General features: G+C 59.4%; 1 protein-coding gene across 1 annotated transcript in view; it reads right to left on the reverse strand.

Moving 5' to 3' along the window:
• Nucleotides 1-1,753, reverse strand: part of SMO (smoothened, frizzled class receptor) — a 4,084-nt gene that overhangs the window by 542 nt on the left and 1,789 nt on the right. Inside the window, 7 exon segments of the mRNA XM_029083809.1 lie at nt 4-118; nt 296-388; nt 391-417; nt 509-657; nt 984-1,169; nt 1,375-1,483; nt 1,698-1,753. The exon segment at nt 1,698-1,753 is cut by the window's right edge and continues 2 nt beyond it. Of these exon segments, the coding sequence (XP_028939642.1) occupies nt 4-118; nt 296-388; nt 391-417; nt 509-657; nt 984-1,169; nt 1,375-1,483; nt 1,698-1,753 (735 nt within the window).

Consider the following 1,753-nt stretch of genomic DNA (forward strand, 5'->3'; position numbering starts at 1 on the left):
TCTGGGAAAACCTCCTTCTTCTTCTTCCTCCTCTTCTTCTTGCGGCCGTTGCGCTTCTGCAGCTCGGGGGAGACGTCGGCTTCCACCACCCAGAGGTTGGCCCTCTCCTCTGGTGGCACTGTGGGACACGGGATGGGGTGGGTGAGAGGGGTCACATCCTGCCCTGTGCCCTGCCCTGTGCTCCCCACCTGCCTCAGCCCCCCCAGCTCTGCCTTCCCCCCACATCCCCAACGCTCCTCAAGCCTGACTTGTCCCCCCCGCAAAAAGATGCCCCACATGGTCCCCAAGGACTTGCCAGGCGTCGCCACAGGTGTCACGGAGATGTCCTGAGGCAGGATAGCCCCTCTCCTGGCCACCATCTTGGTGACGTGTTGGGCCCACGCTGAAATGGCTCGTTGATGTCAAAGGCTAAACCAGCTGCAACGATAATGGGGGAGCCTGGTCAGAGGGGGGGGACAGTGGGGACCACGGGGTGCTGCTGAGGTGGCCCCGTCCCACAGACACGTACCCACGGGGCCGTCGTGCGAGACGGTGTGCATGCTGAAGGACAACTCCTGGCCCGGGTCACGCAGCAGCTCCTTGCGCTTGGAGAAGGCCTTTGCGATCATCTTGCTCTTCTTGATCCTCTTGGGTTGGTCGTCGCTCTGTCCCGTCAGCCTGGGGACACGGAGGGTCAAGAGCAGGGACACACAACCCCAAGCAGCACAGCTTGGGGACCTTCCCCATGTCCCTCACCCACACTGGACTGGGACACCAAAGGCTGGGGACTGTGTTGGATGGGTCCTCCAGGGATGGAGGTGTCCTACAAACACAGGAGACACCTGCACAATGGAAGAGGTCACATTCCCAAACCCCTCTCTGCTGCAAGTCTACAACACCTTGAGCTGATGGACAAAAGTCTGGGGATGACCTCCAACATCTCAGGATGTTGGATGGGACAGGAAGGGTCACATGGAGATGAGGTGACATCCCCAGGGTCCCACCTGCACCAGGTGCGCTTCCAGATGAGCAGGGTGGCTTTGGTCCAGACCCAGGTGCTCATGGAGACGCCGGTGCCGAACATGGCGAAGAGGTTGATCTTCTCCACCAGCAGACTGGGCCGGTTCTTGATCTCACACTCTGGGATGGGCTTGTTGGTCTGAGTGGCGATGGTCACGTTGGCCTCACACCTGTGGGGACAGATGCAGGATGGTGGCCATAAGGAGAGGGACACCCAATGACACCTTGTGATGGGGCCAAGACCCCATAACTCTGCAGAGTGGAGATGTGGTGGCAACGCTGGTGGGGGGACACGGGGCTCTCCGCTCTGCTAAACACAAGGTGCTGAGATGCCACCAGTGTCCCACTCGCCCTCCCGTCCCCTGTCCCACTCACAGGACGTATTCCCGAAAGCTGCGCTCCCACTCTGCCTGGTTGAAGAAGTCATAGAAGTGGCAACCAAAAGTGATGAAGACGAAGCCAAAGGCCAAGAAGCCAAAGATGCCTGGAGGAGAAGTAGGACATCCCTGGTTTAGCTGGACTCCAGCAACACCAGGACAAAGATGCTGCACCAGGGCCATGCCACCATCACTAGGATGACGTCCCCCACTGCAGTCACCCTGAGGAAGGTTGGATGGAGCTGTCCAGATTCAGGGGACAAAATGTCCTCATTCCCACCCCAATTCTGATGGAAATGGTGCTGATGGAACCCCACTCACCCAGCCGCAGCATGGTCTCGTTGATCTTGCTGGCTGCCTTCTCGCTCAGCAGCCCA

The sequence above is a fragment of the Antrostomus carolinensis genome, unplaced genomic scaffold (assembly GCF_000700745.2).
Source record: "Antrostomus carolinensis isolate BGI_N321 unplaced genomic scaffold, ASM70074v2 scaffold27862, whole genome shotgun sequence".
Taxonomy (NCBI): domain Eukaryota; kingdom Metazoa; phylum Chordata; class Aves; order Caprimulgiformes; family Caprimulgidae; genus Antrostomus; species Antrostomus carolinensis.